This window comes from Meriones unguiculatus, chromosome 6 (assembly GCF_030254825.1).
Source record: "Meriones unguiculatus strain TT.TT164.6M chromosome 6, Bangor_MerUng_6.1, whole genome shotgun sequence".
In the NCBI taxonomy this organism is placed as follows: Eukaryota; Metazoa; Chordata; class Mammalia; order Rodentia; family Muridae; genus Meriones; species Meriones unguiculatus.
This window is the reverse complement of record NC_083354.1, coordinates 95409249-95428012: the sequence shown is the minus strand read 5'-3', so window position 1 is coordinate 95428012 and position 18764 is coordinate 95409249. Positions and strand designations below refer to the sequence as shown.

General features: G+C 40.7%; 1 protein-coding gene across 2 annotated transcripts in view; it reads left to right on the top strand.

Moving 5' to 3' along the window:
• Pde7a (phosphodiesterase 7A) overlaps window positions 1-18314 on the top strand; it is an 87267-nt gene extending 68953 nt beyond the window's left edge. Inside the window, exons 6-13 of one of the 2 annotated variants that reach the window (XM_060385742.1) lie at window positions 5192-5287; window positions 5658-5758; window positions 10643-10774; window positions 11245-11336; window positions 13201-13345; window positions 13947-14043; window positions 14544-14624; window positions 16529-18314. In XM_060385742.1, the coding sequence (XP_060241725.1) occupies window positions 5192-5287; window positions 5658-5758; window positions 10643-10774; window positions 11245-11336; window positions 13201-13345; window positions 13947-14043; window positions 14544-14624; window positions 16529-16734 (950 nt within the window). In that variant the 3' untranslated portion in view covers window positions 16735-18314. The remainder of the gene's footprint in view (window positions 1-5191; window positions 5288-5657; window positions 5759-10642; window positions 10775-11244; window positions 11337-13200; window positions 13346-13946; window positions 14044-14543; window positions 14625-16528) is intronic. The other variant, XM_060385743.1, reaches the window with a different exon arrangement.
• The last annotated feature ends 450 nt before the right edge of the window (window positions 18315-18764 follow it).

Below are 18764 nucleotides of genomic sequence, written 5' to 3'. Positions count from 1 at the left end.
ATCTCATTGCAGTCTTAAGTTTTCCATTTTCAGCTTCTTCACCTTGTGACTGTTTACAGTGGCATTTTCTGACATGGGATAACATTTAAAGTTATCCCAAAGGCACGGTCAACCAGTTGGTCTCTTTCTTTCTTTCTTTTTTTTTTTTTAAGGTTCTTAAATTATTTTTTTCCCTTTTTTTTAAATTTTTCATCTATTACACTTTATTCATTCTGCATCCCCCCATAAACCCCTCCCTCCTCCCCTCCCAGTCCCACCCTCCCTCCTCCCTCTGCTTGCATGCCACTCCCCAAGTCCACTAATAGGGGAGGTTCTCCTCTCCTTTCTGATCTTAGTCTGTCAGTTCACATCAAAAGTGGCTGCATTGTCCTCTACTAATCTTCACCAACCCTTTATCTGACAGAGGACTCATATCCAGTATATATAAAGAACTAAAGAAGCTGAAAAGCAGCAAACCAAGTAATCCACTTAAAAAATGGGGAACAGAGCTAAACAGAGAATTCTCTGTAGAGGAATACCGAATGGCAGAGAAGCACTTAAAGAAATGCTCAACCTCACTAGCCATTAGGGAAATGCAAATCAAAACAACCCTGAGGTTTCACCTTACATTCATCAGAATGGCCAAGATCAAAAACTCAAGTGACAACACATGCTGGAGAGGTTGTGGGGAAAAGGGGAACCCTTCTCCACTGCTGGTGGGAATGTAAACTTGTACAACCACTCTGGAAATCAAGTTGGTCTCTTTCTTGGGTGTTCTGGTCCCCCAGCTTTTTTCTTATGTTCTACAGAGGGTTAGCTTGTTATCCTCAACCTCCTTCTGGAGCTGCCTCCCCGTGCTGAAGAAGAGAGTGCATTTTATATGTGGTAACTAGGCTTCCAAGAGTTTAAGAGTAGTTTGGAGAAATTTCTCGCAGGTTATCCTAATCTGTGCCCCTGCCCGCGCCTTAGCCCAGCGTTATGTAGCATTGCTTTTTTCTTTTTTCTTCTCTTTGGGAACCAAAACTGGACTCTATTTGGAAACCTTTTTTATTTGAAATAAAGTATTTGGCATAATTCTTGGTGATACTAACCATCTTTGTACCTTTTGTCCAAGTAGATTTTTAATAAAATTACACAGATAAGTCAGTTTTTCTGTTGACAAGAATGACGGATGTGTCCCCTGCTTTACTTTGAAGTTAACTGCTTTTTCTTTTATTCTAAAAATGTTCATTTATTTATGAAGGTGTATGCACACGCCTCCAGCACACGGGTGGATGTCAGAGGATAACTTGTGGAAGTGGGTGGGTTCTCTTTCCTGTGGATTCCAGGGTTCCAGCTTAGTTTGGTAGGCTTGAATCTGTATGCTCCTTTACCCAGTGAACCATTCACTGTCCCTGCTTTTTCCTGCTTCACTTTGGATGAAGAAATACAACTTTAGGAGTGTTTCTTGAGTGTCACTGTTAATTTCTGTGAGCAACAGAAGCGGAGAAAAGGCCTCTCTACATCCCCTGCTTACCTGTACACTGTTGACAGGAAGGAAGGGCAAGGTGGTGAAAACCGTAAGATTGTGTTTTGTCAGCAAAATGCCCTGACATCCCTGCCTTTTTGTTCTTCCAATTTCTGTCTCCTTTTCTTTTGCCCTTGGGTGGCTAAGTGTCCTGTTGTTCTCCCTGGCTCCTACCTGGCTGTCCCTCTAGGCCTTGTGAGCTTTTTCTTTTTTTAATACAGGCAGTGAAATATTAGATGGCCTTACTCCTTCACTATTTGGGAAATTCTTCTTTTCTAAATCAATATAAATGACTTCAGTTATTATCACAAGATAAATACAGGTAAAGCAATACCAGCCATACCACTTTGAAAGACTAGCCTTACATAAACTGATAGCTCATACCCCATTCCTAGGCTCCTAGGATGCCTGCTATTCATTGACATAGTTGGTTGTTCTTTTCTAAATTTAATTTTTTAAAAGTACACATCCTGCTAGTCAGGGACTGAGGATGACAGCTAGTGAAGTCAACTGTGTTCTCTGTCAGCCACAGTTGCTGCCAATCTTCATTATTAATCTCCTTTCCTTAGACCACCCCATTTGAACTGGCTTTGTGGTGAAGGTGGCTAAATGAATTGGTCCCAGATAAAAACCACCCATTGTTAGCCACCCACCTTTGCTTTTAGAGGAAATTAACTATAACTCCCTGGAAGCCACAGAGATTCTCTCTTTGAAGAAATGTAACTCAACAAATGGGCAGGAAAAAAGATGTTCTTCAACTTGAATGCTGGATGGTTTCCTTCCAAAACTAGAATTATGTATGATTTGTATTCACCATATCCAAATTCATAGTTTCCCCTTCTTGCTTATTGACTCAGTGGTGTTTTGTTATCTTTTTATTGAATTTTAGCATTTAATATATTTCAATTAATTTTTATTATAATTTTTATTTATTACAGTTTATTCACTTTGTATCCCAGCTGTAGCCCCTCCCAATCCCACTCTCCCTCATCTCTTCCCTGCCCCTTCCCCAGTCCACTGATAAGGGAGGACCTCCGCCCCTTCCATCTGACCCAGTCCTATCAGGTCTCATCAGGACTGTCTTTCATAGTCTTCCTCTGGGACCTGGTAAGGCTCCCCCTTCAGGGGGAGGTGATCAAAGAGCCAGCCACTGATTTCCTGTCAAAGGGTGTTTTGTATTTCTTATTCTAATGTATAGGGGAGAGGACAGGAAGGAAAAACAGAGCTGAGGGGTTCACCCCAGGACAGGTGTACCTCATCTGCTCTGCTGTAGGAAGGAGAGCAGTTGCTGTCTTGACAGCCTCTTAGAGGGATGTGAACAGAGTATGTGCCTGTTGCTCCTGAGACTCTGGTTTGTTGGCAGGAGAGTAGCCAGCCTGTGCTACAGCCCAAGCACTCATGGAAAGTCAGTTTCTAAAAACCAGTGAGGGTCAGGACATCTCGCTGTTCTGGTTTTTTTGTTTTGTTTTGTTTTTTTGTTTGTTTTTTTTTTTTTTTTTTTGGTATATTGTGATAGTTTTAGTCTAGAAATAGTTTCTTTCCTCTTTCTCTTCCTTCTTCTTTCTTCTTCCTCCTCCTTCTTTCTTTCCTTCTTTCCTTTCTTTCTTTCTTTCTTTCTTTCTTCTTCTCTTCTTCTTCTTCTTCCTCTTCCTCTTCTTCCTCTTCTTCCTCTTCTTCCTCCTCTTCCTTCTCTTCCTCCTCTTCCTTCTCTGCCTCCTCTTCCTTCTCTTCCTCCTCTTCCTTCTCTTCCTCTTCCTTCTCTTCCTCTTCTTCTTCTTCCTCTTCTTCTTCTTCTTTTGGTATCAAGGTCTTTGTCTGTAGTCCTGGTCCTAGAATTCACTATGTTGGCCAGCCTGGCCTCTTACTCACAGAGCTCCTCCTGCTTCTCCCTCCCAGGTTTTGGGATTAAAGATCTGTGCTACCATGCCTGGCTCATTGACATTCAATTTAAGGATATTTTTGTCCATATGGAAATGATATGCCTAGTCATCTTTAAAAGAATCTTGGGGCTGGCAATATGGCTTTGCAACCAAGTCAGCACACACATGAGTTTGCTGTTCTGGACCCATATGGTAGAAAGCAAGAATGACTTCTATAAGTTGACCTCTAACTTTCACACCTGGCATATGTGCCCACACATCTGTGTATATCTGTGTCTGTAAAGGATCCTTACTGGCCAGCAGGATGGTTCAGGAAATGAAGACACTTGCTGCAAAAGCCTTATGACCTGAATTCGGTCCCCAGTAAGAGTGGGAGAACTGATTCCCCAAAGTTGTCCTTTGACTTACACACACAGACACACATACACACACTGTGGCATGTGAACTCCCATCATGCATGGTTGTGCCAACACACAATAATAAATAATACTATATTTTTAAAACCATCTTTGTGGCCTTCCCCAGCCTTCATGATAGTCTGAAAGTGTTTACCTGTATTCAACTATAGGTTCTGTTTGTAGTGCTTTAATGAGTTGTTAGTTAATTCTCTTAAATATTATAAATTCTTGGTGTGAGATTAGTTGTATAGTTTATATATTTTAGCAAGAATCATTGACCAGAAGATACTGGAATCATATGTGTTATTGTGATGCAGTAACTTATAAGATTAAATCCCTTGAAAATAGTCAGTTTAACTGTTACTGTAACATATTTGTCCTATATAGAGTCTATAAAATCCTGAGAAATATAATAGAGTACATACAGCCTAGAGAGTTTTTGTGAGGAAAGGGAAGATAAGCCTAGTAGAGGTGGGAAATCAGCAAGGATGAACACTGGCAGCATGTGTGGGAATGGAGTCATAGGGAGTGTGCAGCATGTCTGAGTGTTTATGCTTGCTGTGGCATTGTAAGGAAAAGAGACAGGCGAACATGCGGTGATAAGGTGAAATGTATCCAGTGGTCAGGATCTGTCTTTGAGGTAATATGGATAACTTAGTGTTCAAGGAAAGGAAATGAAAGGTGTGGGGGTGTTTGTTTTGTTTTGTTTTGTTTTGTTTCTGTGAAGTATGAGGTTGTGGCACATGAGGGAAGGAATGGGAAATAAGCATGTTAGAATTTTAAGAAGAATGGCAAAGTCTTCTAAACAGATACTTTATAAAGTAAAAAGTATATCACTGGCCAAACAATGAGAGTGCATGACCATGCGCATTATAGCTGCATGGTGATAATATTTGTGATACTGCCTGTCCCCGACTAGCTCTCACATCTTCTGCTCCAGCACAGAAAAAGTTCGGGCTAACTCAAATCTTTGGTCTTGGGAACCTTGAGGTGACTGTCTCTCCACCTAGTTCTGTTCCAGTAAAAATAAGCACTATTTTCACCTCAGAAGGTTGCAGCCAAAGCTGCTTGCTGTGCATCTCCTCATTTCTGTGAAGTGCTTGTAAAGTTAAACTGGCTTGTTCACTGGGGTTGGTTTTCCCATATTCTACTACTGAGTATTATTGGTGCCTTAAAATCTGAAAAGCCTTAAAAGTTTTTATCTTTCATTTCTTTTGTGGAAAGCTGAAATCTTTTTTTTTTTCCTTAGAATGAGATGAAGATGTTAACATTTAGCATGTATAACTACCAAAGTAAGGAGCTGCAGGCTTTAGTAGAGCAAAGTGGGCGTGGATGCTGCTTCAAGTTGATGCTCAGAGTCTCCATCTGGGGACAGTAGCCTTCTGGCCTTGCACGTCTTTCTAACATGGCCTCTCTTTCTTTTCTAGGAAATAGTCTAGTAAGCTTAACCTTTCATTTATTTAGTCTTCATGGATTGATTGAGTACTTCCATTTAGATATGGTGAAACTCCGTCGATTTTTAGGTAAGTGATTCTAATTTGTGTAATTGTCAGTCAGCTATAACAAACTATTTAGGATCATAGCTTAAAACATGTTTATAGCTGTACATGGCAATATTTTGCTTACTAACAGACAATGTTGTGGCAGGCCATGCATCAGCTGGCCTTGCATTCATGTTTGTTTTGCATGGTCTCTATTGTGGCATGATATTGAAATGTCTGGTGATTGGCTGAACTGAGGTAAATCTGTTAGAATGTGAACAATTAATTTCAGCTGATAGCCACATGGAAAATATATGTGGATCACTCATAATTACCACTTTCTATACCTGGATGTCCCTCTTGTAGAGTAAAAATTAAGTTTGTTTGGTTTTGGTTTTGTTTTTTGATACAGTTATGATTCAAGAAGATTACCACAGTCAAAATCCTTACCACAATGCAGTCCATGCTGCAGATGTTACTCAGGCCATGCACTGTTACTTAAAGGAACCTAAGGTATGCCGTTGACACTAATTGCACAAATCTTTTCATATGTTAGTTACTCAGCTCTAAATCAGAAGTTGCTTCTATGAGAGTGAGATCAAACGAGTGACTTTCCAGATATGACTGTAGAGCTATGGGATTGGACCCAGAGCTCTCAAATCCTTGGGTTCTATATTCATATAGAGGTAGCTTTGTTTTTAAGTGTCCCCCGTGTGAGATCACTGGGTGTGCAGATGCAGAGCCTGGGGTCCTAGGGCATAAAAAGCTGTACTTTCACCTGTTCTGGAGATATGCAAGACCACTTGAAAACAGAGCACTTAGATATTGGTCTTCTTGTCCCTCGCAGTTTGTATAAGAGCCGACTTTAAGGCAGGCATGGTAGTTCACACCTATAAATCACAGCACTTGAGAAGCAGAAATAGCAGGATTGCCGGGAGTTTGAATCCAGATTGAGTAGTAGCTTCCTGTCTGCCTAGCTGGTCAGAAACTAGTAATTACTGGGTTGCTTTGCTTGCCGGTGTACAGTTATTGATGTCCTAAGCAACATGCTGGCTGCTTATGACAGAAGTGTCAGTGAAATAGAAATTTTGATGAGAGAGAAGAAATTTGGCTTAAAATTTTAGTTGTGGGTCATGTTGTTACCTAATATGGAAAATGAATAAGAATCTGCCTGCTGAGTGGGATACTGACATCTTACGATAAAATGGTGGCCCTTGTGATAACCATTACAGAAGAAAGTCAGCATAGTGCCAGCAGACAGCAAAACAGCATAATTTTCCTGAAGGAATGTCACCTCTTAATAGTTTTCTGTTTTATTGAAAAGGAGCTTGAAGATAATTTTACAGATAGATACAAGTGAAATCTGACTTTCATATACCCTAGAAATTTGTAGTTTCTTACTCGCGGAACTCAGATATTATAGGTTAATATCCATTTAGTATCAAAAGTTGTCTTTCTGAGAGTCCATGCTAGCCAGTAGTGGTTCGTGCTTTTAAGTACTTGGGAGGCTGTATGAAAAGGATAGAAAGTTCAAGGGCTACATGCAAACACTCTAAAAAGTGTGTTAAGGGCTGGAGTCATAGTTAGCTTCAGCTGTCAACTCAAAACAAACCTAGAATCACCTGGAATGAGGGAACCGCTACTGAAGAATTGTCCCAAGTCAGATTGGCTTGTGACCATGTCTGTGAGGCATTTTCTTAATTATTAATTGATGTAGGAGGATCCAGCTTGATATGGGTGGTGCCATCCCTAGGCAGGTGGGTCAGGCTTTATTAGAAAAGTATCTGAGCAAACCAGTAAGTAGTATCCTTCCATGGTTCTTCAAGCTTCAAGCTTCTACCCTGTGTTTCTCCTTTGTCTTCCACTGATGCTGTATTGTAACCTGGAAGTATAACTTGAAATAAACATTCCTCTTCAAATGGCTCGAGGTTAGTGTTTTAGGGCTCGCAATAGAGATGAATAGGAGATCTGGAGACAGTTCAGTAGGCAAAATGAGCATGAGGACCTGGGTTCAGTCCCTAGAACCTGTGTGAGAGCTGCATGTGCAGCATCTGTGCCCCAGAGTACCCAGTCCCAGCACTACTTCTGAGATGGGAGGCAGGACAGTCCATGAAGCCTGATGGGCTAGCTGTCCTGGCACGTGCTGTGGGAAGTATAGCAGAGACCTAAGTCTCAAATGAAGCTGGGTGAGTGACACGACAGCATGCTGTAGCAAGTACACACACAAGTGTGCACATGCATTGCATGCACACACTAAATAGTGTCAATATCATTGAATTGCTTATATCCGTTATGAAGCTCTATTTCTAGTAAAAGTTTTAAGAAATGTTACACTTTTAATCATGCTTATTCTTTGAGTATGTGATTGGCCCACAGACTTCATTATTATTATTGTGCATTTTAGTAGGTAGGATTGGGGGAATGACCATGCCACAGTTTGAGTGAAAGGACAACTTTTAGGAATCGGTGTTTCATCCCACAAATTTCTAGGAATTGAACTCAAGTTGTCAGGCTTCAGACGAGTGCTCTACGACCAGGCTGCCTTCAGCCCTCCCACAGAAATTTTAAAAATTTACTGACTTCTTTTTGTGTTCCGTCTTTTAGCTGAGGTTGTAAAGTTATGTGGAATCACTTATTAATTTTGCAGTAAATCTAAGTTACCATTTTCTTTCAGGAAGGTACGTCTCTGTTATCTTACCACACTACTCTTATCATAAGAATGGAATACTTTATCATATTGCTTAATAAAAAAACATGGCTTATTTATAACTGCATGCCCACTCATAAATTAGGTATTCATTACATGTATATTACCATGTTCATTCATTTATGTGCCACAGCAGAGATAACTTGATTTACAAGTCTACCTTCTGTTCACCTTTATTAGTAAGTGGTGCTTTTAAGGTTTGGGATCTTGATCAGTTGGTAGATTGCTTAGCTTGCTGGAAAGCCGTAGGGGTCAGTCTTTAGCACCTTATAAAATTGGACATGATGGTACACATGTGTAATCCCAACATTCTTAGGGGCAAGAGGATTAGAAGTTCAGGGTCATCCTTAGGTACATAGTGAGTCCAAGACCAGACTAGGCTATGTGAGACTCTGTCTCAAAAACCATTTGGTTAACAACTGGTCAAAGTACAGAGAAATGCCATGGACCACTCATAAATATCCTATAAATAGGATATTTATAGCAAATCCCTTCTGTACAAGACTCAGGGATCCCTGAGAAAGGGGAGACAAAAAGACTATAGGAGCCAGACCTCAAAAAGGGCCTAGGCAAAAAAGTCTACTGGATGTGACTGGACTGCTACTGTTGTTACAAAAAATGAAAACTCAGGAGCCAGATGCTGGTGTGAAAAAAAACAGCCAACTCAGAAGCCAACTCACCTACTTAGCCAGCATCCCAGAAGGAAAAAGCCTTAACAGCTGACAGTCCAGAAGGAAAAGGCCTGCTAACTTACCCAACAGCCCAGGAGAAAGAAGCCAAAAGCTAAAAGCGAAAGACCTCAAGAGCCAAAGAGACAAAAGAGCTCTTCTCCACGCTGTCTTAAATACCCTTCAACTCAAAGTCCCTCTTTACTATTTAATACCTGTCAGCTGGATTCTTGCTCTGCCTTTTGACCTAGGGTTAACTTTATTAAATCCTGTGTGCAGAAAGCTCTTGGATTAAAGGTGTGTTCTAGGGCTAAGCCACACCATAATCACCTGTTTACAATAAATAGAACATTAGTGGATTAAAGGCATGCATTAGGCTGAACCACACAAAACAAGAAACAGGCTCAAAGTCTCATGGTTGACAATGGGATCAACTATCCTGCAACATGCTATATTCATGAACTCAGAGCAGCCATGTTTTCCTCCATAGGACCTACATAAGATCAAGTCAGCATTCTAGTATGGCATAAGGAGAGACAGCTGTCCCTAGCAGAAGAGCTGTTGACAGTTGATGGCTATTGGCACAGAGAAAATCAGTTTTCTCTAAGGGCACAGGCACTGGTAGGTTGAAAAGACAACAGTAAAGTTTGTAGGGTAAGTGAGAGATGGATCTGGGAGGAGGTAAGGACAGGAGTCAGGGTTGAATATGACCAACAAACAGTGTTGTATACAGGTATGAAATTCTCAAAGAATTAATACCAATATTAAACTTTTTAAGTTTGCTTGTTTTGCATATTCTAAAGAGAAAATAATTTTCTTTAACTTTTTTACTGACCTCTTCCATGGACAATACAAAGAGAAACACTATATATTCTCCACCCGAAGATACCTTATAAGGCTGGTGGAGTTCTCAGTGGGTAAAAGTTCTATGTCACAGACCAGTTTCCAGACAGCAGAAGGGAAAAAACCAACTTCTGCAAGTCTTTTTTCTGGCCTTCATACACATGTCACGGCATGAGTTTCATCCCTCCTGTAAATAAACTCTAATAAATAAAAATGTTAAAGATTAAAGACACTTTGTAGCTTCCTAGATGTTAAGTACTCATGACTTGTGACTGAGACAAACTTTTAAGACATGAGGTAGGTAGAAAAAGATTTATTCTGGCATGGAAAGGAAATAGCCAAATTTGAATCTAAATGTATTTATTATCTCGTTGAAATTTTTGTAGTGCTCTCATCTCTTTATGATAGCATTGTCAATGATTAATGCTTACTCTTAGGCTACAGGGTTTTAAAAGCTCAGGAAACAAATTATTTTAAAGTAAACCTAAATAAAGATACAGCCACAGCAGACTTGTTAAGGGCTGGGGACACAGATAAGTCCTTGGCAGGGCCAGGGATGAAGGTTAGACCAAGGAGTTGGTAAAATGTGGGTCTCTGGAGTTGGGCTTTGCAAAATGAGTGCAAATTCAGAAGGGATGTGCCTCATGAAAGGCGGTAGTAGACTCAAAGTGGCCATTTGTATTGCTGAACGTTTTAGTCAACTAAAATAAACTTTAATTATGGTTACTTTGCTGTTTGCATTTGGTAGTAATTGCTAAGAGTAAAACTGCATTGCTATCATTGAAGTTGCTTTTCTGGAGTGGTTGCATTGTGAACAGGGTTCTGAATGTGGCCATTCATTGGTAGAATGAAAATACACAGACCTGTTTCTCAGTTTAGGGTCCTTGTTTCTGAGGAAGAATGTTTCCTACCTTAGCTGGTCTTAGTTGTGTAGTGAAAGTGAAGCTGTATCAGGTAAGCCCTGTGCCTCAGGCAGCAGCACCATGCATCATAACACACAGGCTACACTGTCCCCGTGAGCCACCACCTGGCAGGCAGGATGGCACTAACTGGCATAACGAGCAGTCCTCTTGAACAGATAACAGGAGGGCAGGAAACCCACCATGCCCACTGGCTCCTAGTGATGGACAGTATATTTCAAGTGTGTTTGTGATTGATTTTTCTTTTGTTACACTTTAGCTTGCCAATTCTGTAACTCCTTGGGATATCTTGCTGAGCTTAATTGCAGCTGCCACTCATGATCTGGATCACCCAGGTGTTAATCAGCCGTTCCTTATTAAAACCAACCATTATTTGGCAACTTTATATAAGGTTAGTACAGTTTCAGTTTCATAGGGAATTAATTCCTTTTGATTTGTTTTGGTTTTAGTATGTCCTTAAGCTCCTAGCACTGAGGATTAAGACAAGAGGCTCCCTTGAGCTCACTAGCTGACCAGCCTCTCCTAGTCCACGAGGCTTAAGCCCGTGAGAGACCCCTCTCTCAAAATACAGTGTGGACGGCTCCTGAGAAACAGCAGCCAAGGTTGACCTCTGACCTCTACACACACATGCATGTGTACATGCTGCTCACACCACAAATACATCCACCCACCCACAAAGAAACACATGCACAAATATTAATTTAATATTTTGTATTCTATAGTGTTTACTGTTTTGAGGAAACAAAAGTAGTGAAAGTAAATTTCCAATGGATGTTGATGCTTAACCAAGTTAATATTACTGACAAATGGTTCTTTATGTTCAGAGATGACTGTTAGGTAACAAAGAAACCCTTTTTATAGAACACCTCAGTCCTGGAAAATCACCACTGGAGATCTGCAGTGGGCTTATTGAGAGAATCTGGGTTGTTCTCACACTTGCCATTGGAAAGCAGGTAAGTTGGATTAAGACAAGTGTATTGCCTATTGAAATAAAGTTTGTAATTAAACTAGTTTATAAAGTCCAGTATTCCATAGTTTTCAGTTTTGTTAAACTGAATGTATCTTTTTAAAAGATACATTATAGAGCTGAAGAAAGGGCTCAGCAGCTAAGAGCATTTGCTGTTCTTGGAGATGACCTGGGTTCAGTTCCCAGCTCTCACATGCTAGCTCACAGACATCCACACGCACAGTACACATACAGAAATGTGAGCCACACAATCATACACCGAAAATTCAAAGAACGTTCTGTGAAAATTCCTAAGCCTCTTGTGTACTGTGACTGTCTCATTAGCTGTTTATCTTTATGACAGAGTAAAGTAGTATCTTTATCACAGTGATTGTACTTAACTTTTCTTAAGCTTTATTATTTAACAAGAAGAGGGTGCCAGATCTCATTACAGATGGTTTGAGCCACCATGTGGTTGCTGGGACTTGAACTCAGGGCCTTTGGAAGAACAGGCAGTTCTCTTAACCTCTAAGCCATCTCTCCAGCCCGTATACCTAACATTTCATTCAATGCTGATAAAGGTTTCAGGTATATAGGTATGCCCTCACATGTACAGATTTGGAGTTGTCAGGCAAAATAATGAATAAAAAGAACTATAGGAAACAGCTTAAAAAATAGTTTAATACTAACCAGGCCATTTTGGTGGCCCAATTTAAAAAACAACAAAACTAAACTAAATACATCCAACGTGATGGTAGTGGCAAAAACATCTCGTACCCTGCTAGTGTTGTCTTTTATACTTTCTTTCACTATTTTACATATCCAATGTTGTGTTTGGTTTAGCCTATTTTTCTAAGTGTGAAAAGTGTGTGGGTTGGAGGTGTCTTCAGGTCAAGTGTGCTGTGGTGCACACGAAGAGGTCTCAGGACTGCCTTCAGCACTCACTTGTCACTTTCCTCTGGGGTCCTGAGGATGACCTCAGTTCATGGGGCCTGAGGCAAGTGCTTTTCCCACTGACGTGGCTCCTGGCCCTGTTGACAGCTCTTTATTGTGAATAACACAAAGATAAGCTTACTGTGACCTTGTTATGGGTAGTGTTTTTACTCTCATGAGGCAGTTTTTAAAATAATACAGTGTGTCTGCTGTCTGTATTAACATATAGATACTGACTTTGACTTTTCCTGTGTGCATGGGTATTGTGCCTGAATGTATATGCACACATCCCCTGTGTTCCTGCTGCCAGGAGAGTGAGGGACTCTGGGAAACTGCTGTTACTGTGAGGGTAGGCTACAGTGTGAGAGGTGAAAATCAGCCTAGGTCCTCTGGGAGGAGAGCCTGTGCTGCTAACTGCTGAACCATCTCTAGCCCCTTGATTAAACTGTTGAGTAGAATTTTATTAGTATTTCATTAAGCATCTTTCTTAAAATGTCTCAGCGGATAATTGAACTTGCTAGCAGTTTCTCTGCATGTATCTTCTGACTTTTAGGTCCTAGGTACCAAAAGACAAGACGAAGTTGTTTGCTGTACACACAGGAAATTTCAAGGAAAACTAGAAATTATTAAACAACATTAACAGTGTAACATTGATTGTTCCCTCTTTTAAGCAAATAATTTCATTTTGGCTGATAGAATAAAGACACTTCCTTTGAAATCTTTGCATAGTGGTATTTCCCTGCAAACTCTTAGTTTTACTAAATTTTGATTGTTTTCATAGTTTTTTAAATGCATTCTTCATAATGATTTCCTATATATCAAATTTAAAGCAACTTACAGAGTATCTTAGGGTTTTGTAACATTTTCTGAATATGTGTTTCAGGAAGAAAATAAAGTGAAAGTACTAAATGTCTTCTTTATTATTCATCCAATTCCAGGCAACAGATGGAGACTCAGATAGGCGCCTTGATACTAGCCACGGATATCAGTCGCCAGAATGAGTACCTGTCATTGTTTAGATCTCACCTGGACAGAGGTGACTTACAGCTTGATGATGGCAGACATAGGCATTTGGTTTTACAGGTAAAGTCGAGCTGCAAAGACTGTGTCCAGGGTAAATTATATGCTAGGGGGAAAAAAATGAAGTACCATAGCAAAAGTTCCTCAGCACACTCACGTTCAGGACATACTGGAGAAGTATCTGGCTTTGGCCTTTTTGGTACTCAGCACTTCTGGTGAAGGGTAGAGAAGGGCACCCAGCAACAGTGACTGTTTATGCTGATGAATTCTCACATGAAAGAGGACAAGAGTAGATGGTTTCTCTGCATATGTTTATATGTTATGACGGATCCAATCGTTGTGTTTCCTTGGGATTCTCAAGGATAATTCTAGTTTAACAGGCCTAAGCATCCTTAACAGCATTTCTGCACAAATACTTGGTAGATCAATAACAGCATAAAGTTAATGTAACAATAAGTTTTCTTTTACAACATTTTACTCTTTGCTGGCTTTCAATTTTATTTGGTTCTGGATCCTATGCACATTAAACACACATCCTACCCCTAACCTACAAGCCCAGGTCCTGTCTCTTCTCAGTGCTCTTCCCCATTGTTGGAGTCTATTTAAACTTAGTACAACTGAGATCTTTTCTTTCTTAACACAGCTTTAATATTTTGTTTGCTAGATGGCCTTGAAATGTGCTGATATTTGTAACCCATGTCGGAACTGGGAATTAAGCAAGCAGTGGAGTGAAAAAGTAACGGAGGAATTCTTCCACCAAGGCAGGTTATAGTTACATGTGAATAAAATCAGAACCCAGCCATTTATAAAAGCCTCACGGTAGATGGATTATATTTTTAACAGCTATTCATGGTTCATGTGTGCCTAACCAGTACCCGTAACATATTTTGAAACTGGGTGACCCTGTGTATTGGTGACTGCACAGAAAGTAGGCTGGAAGCTTCACTGCAAAAAGAGTGCTCTGAAATTACTCCATCCCTTCACCCCTGTGGAGACCATGTGAACATGTGGGCAGAGCATGAAAATGCTGACAGGATTAGTCTTGGGAGGAATACCTAGTGACAAACGTTCTGTTTGGTCCATTTTTAACAGTGATACAAATTTGACAAGCTTTCTGTATGTCACTAACTTGGAAGTTTAATCCTTTCATGAGGATTGTGTAATATCTTCCAGTAAATTTACAGATACAATGGAAGTATTCAGTATAGATTTAACCACCAGGTGTGTACCATCTTAACATTTTTCTTTTTTTAACTTATAGGAGATATAGAAAAAAAGTACCATTTGGGTGTGAGTCCACTTTGTGATCGTCAGACTGAGTCTATTGCCAACATCCAGATTGGTAACTATAAACATTTAGTTACAGCTGGTTAAAAAAAAAATTGCACTTATTTTCATTTTCTTAAGACTAGGACTAGAAAATTATTTTAAAAAAGTATTCAACGTATGCTCATTCTAGTTTGCAGGACAGTTGAGGAAACCCTAACCATTGTCACAATGTGTTCCCCCACTCTGCTCTGCCAGCCCCTCCTGTCTGCCTCATGGACTCTTCTTGAAGGCTCAAATGTCACTTGTAAAGGCCACCTTCACATCTCCAGGCTTCCACAGTGCACACGTGTCACACATGCATTCTTTGTTTTTGGATGTGTTGTCCCACAGCCTATCACTGCTGTACCTAGAACTGTTGAGGGAACTATGTACTGGAAAGCACAGGGATATATTCTGTGGTTGGCACCTCCCCTTCCAGGAGAACATGGGAAAGAAGGTTGAGTGTATTATATTGAGCTTTGAAAGTAGAGAAAGATGGCAGGATGAAGCTCAAGAACTGGGGGTAGAATGCGTTTTTAGCATTCGGGGTTGGGAAGGACCTTAGAATTTAGATTGAACATAGTGAAGCGTGTTGATAATACATCAGAAAGATAACACTTCTAGAAATTCACCACTGGCATGGGCATCATGCAGTGGAAGAATACAACAGCAACACCTCTGCTGTGATTACAAAATATCTTCTTATAGAACAGAGTAGGGACTGACTTGACTACAAAGTCAGAGATGCAGAAAATGGGCCCAGCTTGTAGGAATGGGTAGTGCTGAGCCGGTGGGGATCCCTGCTGGCTCCAGTGACCAAGGCTGGTAGATAATTTTCTCTTGCTGGAGTTCAGAAGACAATAGGTTTGCTTTTCAGGTTCAAAGAAACGAAAGCTAGGTGAATGAGCAGTACATATAGCTCCCTTAAATGTCTTTTTGCCTGATACCTGAGAAAGTTACTGTTTAAAGAAAAAACTTTCAAGTGACTTAAAAATTTAGCAGGCTGTGCTGGAGAGATGGCTCAGTGGTTGAGAATACTTGCTGCTCTTCTAAGCTTTGATCTCAGAACCCACATAAGGTAGCTTTTAAGTGCAGCTCCACGGGCTCTGACTCCCTCTTCTGGCCTCTGCCTCTGAAGACACTCAAGCACACATGAAAGACACATATCTCACACGTGTAAATAAAGCCTGTATTTTTAAGTTGTAGTTTTTAGCTGGGCATCACAATATATGCCTATAGTCTCGCCATTTTTAGAGGGCAGAAGGAAGCTAAAGGTCATCTTTAGCTATGATGGTGCATGTGAGACTCTCAAAGACAGAACAGGGGCAGGCAAGGGTTGGTGGGGTAGATACTCTTCCCTCATGCCTAAAAATCTGAGTTTGATTCTGAGACCCATGTGGTAGAACCAGCTCTCACAAGTTGTCCTTTGTAATCCACATGTGTGCTGTCCTGTTCTCATGTTTTAAAAAAACTGATTTCTCATCATTTTTACACTGTTTCTCAGGAGTTTTGGACATTGTAAATTCTGGGTTAAATAAAATTGTCATGCCAGGTGTGATACTCTATCCCTGAGGAAGTGAAGCTGTAACTAGTGATCCCTCGTGGCCAGCAGTTGTCTCACTGAGAATGTACCTTGAGTTGTGTTCTGTACTAGTGCCCTAGAGTTGATATGGCCACTGCACGGGTTAGCTTAAGTAGGATATATGGCTGTTCCGCTCATAGAGATACGAAAGACTGGAGATGCTGGCCAGTTTGAGCACCATTGAATGAATTAAAAAAATCCAGATTTGTAAACCACATGTACATCCCCCTCCCGGGTCTTTTTAAAAATATTATTTTGGTAATACTTGAGTGGAACTGAAGAACATTAACATTCTAAATGTTTTAAAGGTCAATTCAAGAAATATATTAATGGCTCTTTTTCCTCTGTTTCTCAAGGTTTTATGACTTACCTAGTGGAGCCTTTATTTACAGAGTGGGCCAGGTTTTCAGACACAAGGCTGTCACAGACAATGCTCGGACATGTGGGGCTGAATAAAGCCAGCTGGAAGGGACTGCAAAGACAACAGCCCAGCAGTGAGGGTGCCAGTGCTGCATTTGAGTTGAACTCACAGTTACTAACTCAGGAAAATCGGTTGTCATAGCCCTGAACCAGTGGGACAAACTCCCTCCTGCAAGACTGTGGAAATGTGAAATGGTTCTTGATTGAGGTGAAGAACTGATTCTGATGGCTGAGGATTCCAAGGAAATGATGCCAGCATCATCTATCAAGATTTCTTCTGTTGGAGCATTTGAGCCTACTTTTTAATAAGACCTGAATGTACAGCAATATGCAGTGAAGACACTGGCTTTTGTATGAAACCTTAAATAAGTACAGCCCAGCAGGAGAACCAGAAAGGATTCTCGAAGGAAGATGTTTTTAGGTATGCCATGTGCTTTCAAGGCGTGTTATCCTTCAAGCCCTGAAACTTGAATCTCAGCAGCAGTCTTGATCCAACCAGTCCAATACAACAGTGCATCTGTCCCTTCCACTACATTCTCTCTGAGAGAACAGAAATGTGAAGTGCCCAGCCTCTGCTGCCTCCAGCAAGACTCAATGTTTACAAATCAACTCTGAAATACTGGTTCTAAATTGCCTTGGAGCATGTTGGTGAAGGAACCGAGGACCACTCACAGCTGAGCTGGGGGCTGCACCTCTTCCCGGGTTTGCCTGTTTTCTCTCTGGGTGTTGTCAAAGCCTCCTGTGTGCTCTTTTGTCCTGTGCGCTGGAGACCGAGCATTTACCACAGAGTACCACCAAGCTTCTCACTCCAGTGCTGTTTGGCAATGCAGATTTTTCTTTTAACTATTAATTTTTAACTTGGGGTGGGAGGGAACACCAATGTCCTAGCTGTGTTCTGACTGCAGTGAAGACACTGCATGTTGTTTTCACTACTGTACATGTGACCTGCACATGCAAGAAAAAGGTGGAATGTTTAACACACCATAATCAGCTCAGGGTATTTGCCAATCTGAAATAAAGTGGGATAGGGAAGTGTGTCCTTCAGGTCCAGGGTACTAAACTCCCTTTCGCTGCAGTGCGTGAGAGGTATGTTGTCTGTGACTGTATGGATGTGTGTTTGCGTGCATGTTTGTGCATGTATGGCTGTGCATGTTCTGTCCATCCATGTTGAAGAGGATTGGAAATGTAAGCTTTTATTTATTGTTTTAGAATGTGAAATAGTGAGCAGCCACAGTTGGGGGAGGGGAAGGTAGGTGAAGCTGTAAGATTGCTCCAGATGCCTTAAACTATGCACAAAGCTAAGTGACCAAACTTCTCGTTTTGATTTGAAAAGTGCATTGTTTTCTTGTCCCTCCCTTTGATGAAATGTTACCCTTTTGTGGGCCTTTTGATGTGAATAGATGTTTTCTAGGATAAAATTTAAGGACTAATTTTAGACTTAAATCATCCCACTTTTGTAATTTGTTTTCAATGGTTTTATGTATAGCAAGCACAACTGTAATCTAGTTTAAGAGAAACGGTGCTTCCTTTTAGTTAATCTGTATTTCCCTTGTTACTGTAAAAGACTGTTTATTCATAATGTTTACAGTTTGTTGCAACAGCCATCTTCTTGGGAGAAAGCTTGAGTGTAAAGCCATTTGTAAAAGGCTTTGCCATACTCATTAAACATGTGCCTGTTGCTGTTAACTTTTGACAAATAAAAACTGGTCTTTTCTCTTTTTATCTTTGCATTTTACCTTACCACTCAATCCTTGGAAATCACTTACTGAATTACTAGGTGGTCAGTCAGCTGTTGGTTCTTCCCTTCATTTGTGGGTATTTTGCAGTCTAAGCTATGTACACACCCCACTCTCGGAGCTTATGAGAGCCTTACTTCTGCACCCTACAGGTGTGACAAAGCCTGGTTCGGTTTGGTCCGTCTTGCCTGATGTGGGTGGTACTTGACTTCATATCATTTTGTTTCCACAGTTGGGAATTGCCTAAGCAATCACACCCTTCAAAGGGCTAAGAGTACCAGTTGTGTTTATGTTACTGGCCTTTTAAAGCTTTTTTTTTTTTTGAGACAGCCTGGTAACAATGTAGACAGGCTCCCTTCAAACTCAGAGATCTCCCTGCTTCTGGCTACGGGGATTAAAGATCTGTGCCACCATTCCCAGTGCCAGTTAAGAGTGG